This window comes from Aphis gossypii, unplaced genomic scaffold (assembly GCF_020184175.1).
Source record: "Aphis gossypii isolate Hap1 unplaced genomic scaffold, ASM2018417v2 Contig00369, whole genome shotgun sequence".
NCBI classification, from domain to species: domain Eukaryota; kingdom Metazoa; phylum Arthropoda; class Insecta; order Hemiptera; family Aphididae; genus Aphis; species Aphis gossypii.
Genome location: NW_026083082.1, coordinates 1 through 4848, shown reverse-complemented (window position 1 = coordinate 4848; position 4848 = coordinate 1). Strand labels below are relative to the sequence as shown.

The window sequence follows — 4848 nt, the reverse complement described above, 5'->3', positions numbered from 1 at the left end:
TGTCAGTGAAATATTCAAATATCACGTACCTATAATATATAAACTTACTATAAATGTATAATAATATAACATTATTTTCGAAAATTTTAAATTACATATTGGTACCACTGTATAGATTATAATGTTCAAACCACGAATTAAAATATACTGGATACCCAACGAGAGGTGATAAGGAGCTCCCAAAGTGACTTTTCATGTACAAAGGACTACTAGCGCTTCAAGGGAATTCAAAATATACTAATGTCGTTGTAATCAGGAATTGAATTATATAATATATATATTTCCTAGAAGTTTTATTAATTAATTTAATTCGTGGAATTTAAACGTTGACGGTAAATTATCTTGAAAAAAGTCGCCACTAATATGATTACAAGTGCTAGGTGTAGTTTGCAACAGCTGTTTTAGCGAGTCAATTTGGGTCCCAGAAAAATGGTTGTTTGTATAGGTCGTTGGGTATCCACTATATTTTAATTCGAGGTTCAAACCACGGACTAAGCTGATATTATCCATGAACTCAACGTTTATAGATTATTCAAAATTTGAACTTCAAATGCTAATAAAAAAATAATTGTGCCTATAAGAAGATAATCCATGGATTGAACACTCAAGATGGAATCCGAAATGTGTTTTTGTATTATTATCAAAAGGAAACCATTTTGTTGAAAATGTAGTAAAAAAATATGGTAAGATTATCGATATTTGTGATTGTGATTGTGGATCTAGGTCATATGATACTGTTGTTTAGTTCATTTAATAAATAATTTTTTTAACTTTTTATATTTCAATAAAAAAAAAGCGGGCAAGTGGGTACCGTTCTGCTGTACATTAGGGGGTGAGGTTGACCTCGGACAAGGGTAGGTTAAATTTGAATGCAATGATAGGTATCATTGTATACGAAAAACGATTCTGAACGAAGATATTTGTCAGCCTAGGATATAATTTCCAGTGGTTGGTGAAAAAGGTGGTTTATGTTTATGGCCTGAATACACTAAAATTTAAGTTTTTTTATAATTATTGTAAGCTAACCTTATGAAAAATCTTGTATTAAATTTTCTACTCTTAGCTACCTATACAAACATTTTTATGAAATATACCTACAAAATAATTTGCAAATATTCGTCAAAATTTGAACTTCAAATGTTAATAAAAAAAAATTGTGCCTATGTATTCTTATATTTTTTTAATCACTATAAGAATAACATATGAGGAACTTTGTATAAAATATTCAAGTATTTTGATAGGGCCAAAAAAATGTTTTCAGAAAAATTAAAAATTTCAGTTGTCTATAAATAGCTCAAAAAAACTCAAAATATTTTGAAAATTAAACCATATAAAGAAAATGCCAATCTTAATAACTGGTAAGATTTTCAAGTATATACGACTTATACTTTTTGAATAATAACAAAAATCAAGAATCGTTTGAGGCTAAACCGTTATTTAACGCGGTTTTGTAAAAATTTAAATTTCAAACACTCATAAAAATTTTTTGTCTGAATCCGGTAGAGTTTTTTTTACAGATATCTGAAGAAAAATTTATGGAGAACCTTGTACCAAATTTTCAAAACTTAGTTATAAAAGAAAAAAAATTTATGATTTTTCAACTTCAAAATTACTTGCAAATTTTCGCGTTTTCGACAGATTTCGTAAAAATTTGAACTATAAACACTTATAAAAAAAATTGTAACTAACGATTTTTAATTTTTTTAGCTCCAATAAAAACAACTCATAAGGAACCTTGTATTAAATTTTCAAAACTTTTTGGCATCCAACAATTTTTTATCGACACTTTAAAAAAAATTTCTCAAAAAAATCGAAAATTTCAGTGGTCTATAAATAACTCAAAAAAAGCCAAAATTTTTTGAAAATTTAACTATATACAGATATCACAGACATTAACATTTGGTGAAAATTTCAAGTATTTTCAGCGATTAGTTTTTGAATTACAACCATAAAAAAAAATTGATTTGGTCGAAAACTGGATTTGCGTAAAAATTCCCGTTTTTCCGTCATTTTTTTTTTTGTTTTTCTCGATTTTTTTGAAAACTGTTGGAAAATGTTAACTTTTTACCTCTATAATTCACCAAGGATATTCACTTTTACATCGGAAACCACCCCCATAGTTTGAAATTGGAGCATTATTTCGACTAGTTATGCTATACACAGACACAAAAACAAAAAAAAAAAAAACACACATCATTGTAAAATCAATACATTCATCACTTCGTTCAGAATCTAAAACCGCCTCGCGTCATCAGAGTTCCGAAAACGGGGGGCTCTTTAACTTTAATCCCGGTGTTGGCGGTTAGAACGATACGCGGTATTAGATCGGACGTCGGCACATCTGTGCATTTAGGCAAAGGCGTATATCTAAGGCCGTATAAAAGCGCGGGCTCGTATACTATAGAACGGAAATCTAGCGTCATTACACCGCGGACTAACAAACGAAAAAAAAAAATGGGCGACGCGAAAAAAACAAAATAATAAATCTCGAAAAATTAAATCTAATAAAAAGTCACCGAAATCAAAAAACTAACTCTGCCCAATCGTGCCCTTTACGATTTTGAAATTAGCGAATACACTAAACGCCTACTGTCTAGTTATTCACGATCGAGTGATGCTATACAATCCGTTTACCGGAGAAGTTCGGAAACTATAATATTTACTATTTATTAAAATGCATTCGACCCTTGTACGGTATATCTGTATTCACATTTTACCATAGAATGCATACGACACTTATATCGTAATATAACTATATAATATATATTATACATCCAATATTGAATATTTGTAATTATGTTTTTGTAATAAATGGAATAATAAAAAAAAATACATAACTTTTTTTTTTTTCTAAAATATAATATAATATGTAAGGAACAGTGCATTGTACAAATCTTATTTTATAACTATATTATGCTTATGACTAAAATAATAGCACCCTATACAAAACAGATGGTGCATATATATATATATTATATATATATATATATTTGTATATCATAATACATGTGTTTAATCTTAATATTATTCGGGATGTGGAGGTCAGACATATGGGCGTCGTTAATATGTGTACATGGCCGGCCCCTCGTTTTCGTGGAATCCAACAAGCTGTGAAAAATAATAAACGTATAAATGCATGTTATAAGATATATTTGTATACATAATATTACATATTTTATCGTAATAAGAAATAATATTATATTATTACATATATTTTAATACTGTACTGTATAATAATCACCTCTTCAATGTCACCGGCCCCGTCATTGCTCGGGATGTAATCTATTCCGTTATTTTGAATATTAGTCGCCCAACACATCGCCAACTGTTTGTTCGCATACAATTTTATCTGATTTACTAAACTATTCTCGCTATTCGGGAATATATTCAACGCGTGAAGATCGGGGTGGATATTGTGGGTGGCTGTTGAAATTTCTTCTGCGGTCGATGATTTATCGGCATAAACATAAGTACTTAGATAAGTAGCTATTTGATCGATCTGAACCATAACTGCACATCGCGTGACGTTAGATTTGCGAGAGATCGATTCGCCGATGGCCCATTGCATTTCGTGTATTCTTAATAGATCACTCCCGCTCAACACCATGCGACATCCTTGTTGTAAGTGCGATTCGACGGCTAGCATCCTTTCACCGCTATAAGTAGTTCTGGACAGCGTGTTATTTTCGTCTTTGAGAAAAAGTCTATTGCGGCTTTTAACCGTCGGGTCAGATATATTCGAGAGAATGTACGGCATTAGTGAGAAAATTCGTTGCAGAAAAACACTTGTTATGCATACATGTCGCGATGGCGTTATAATCTGTACGGTCACGTTGAAAACGTTCGCGGCGTCAAGTCCGATGTTTATGGATTTCCGTCCCGCAAAGTCTATGACGAAAGTTGTGGAGTCGATTAAATCGTTAGGCGGTTGCACTATTAACGAATGTTGTATATTTTTTCTCGCGCGTTTGCCGCAAGCCACAGAGATAGTTTCAATTTTGTCTGTCATATTTTGTCCTTTAGAATGAAACTCACTTTTTACACGTTAAGCTAATAGAGTGTTACTGATTTGTTTAAAATAATTATTGTACTTAGCTGGCCCGAAAATTCACGTAATTATTTAAACTTAACCTATTCACGAAATACGGTGCAAGTGGCGGGGGGATAACGTTATAACATGGAGATATCGTACGGATGCGAGGCGAAAAAACCGCGTCAGCCCCATGTACGGATAGATGGCGCCACCATCGAAGATAACATGATAGCGTGATAACACATATCGTATTTAGCAGCTGATACGGGGCAGAAGAACCGCGTCAGCCAAATGTTCGGACAGATGGCGCCACCGTCGACGACGTCGATAATAGGACATGATAATAGTGTGATGGGCGGAGCGACGGTGACGCGGTATGGGCGGCGGTGCTCAGATTACGTAGTGTATATGGTGCGGGAGGGGGAGGGGGTGGCGCAGTATGGGCGGCGGTGGCCCGATGACGTGGTGGATAGGACTGGTTGGTGAGGATAGGGGGTGGCGCGATGACGTAGTGTATATGGGGCGTGAGGGGAGGGGTGGCGCTGGGTGGCGCAATATAGGTGGGGGTGGTGAAGCGGGGGGGACCCAGTACCGGCTATTTCACCCTACTAATATCATATAAAATATATACTTAAATGAAATAATATAACGTAAACTGATGTGGGAAAATATATTTATTGTATCATCGAAGTGTATAACAATAATACTTTATAAAAGAAATGTGTATACATATATTACAACTATTTTATTTATAACAATTTCTATAAAACTTATTATAATATAATCGTAAAATCTTATGGTATATTCTATTACAC

At 33.3% G+C, this 4848-nt stretch overlaps 1 protein-coding gene across 1 annotated transcript; it reads right to left on the bottom strand.

Moving 5' to 3' along the window:
• Window positions 1–3060: 3060 nt before the first annotated feature.
• On the bottom strand, window positions 3061–4009 carry LOC126553920 (uncharacterized). Its single transcript, XM_050209035.1, has 2 exons — window positions 3242–4009; window positions 3061–3108 (listed from the first exon to the last, which is right to left on the bottom strand). The coding sequence occupies exons 1-2, from the start codon at window positions 4007–4009 to the stop codon at window positions 3061–3063; spliced, it is 816 nt and encodes a 271-aa protein (XP_050064992.1).
• Window positions 4010–4848: the final 839 nt, after the last annotated feature.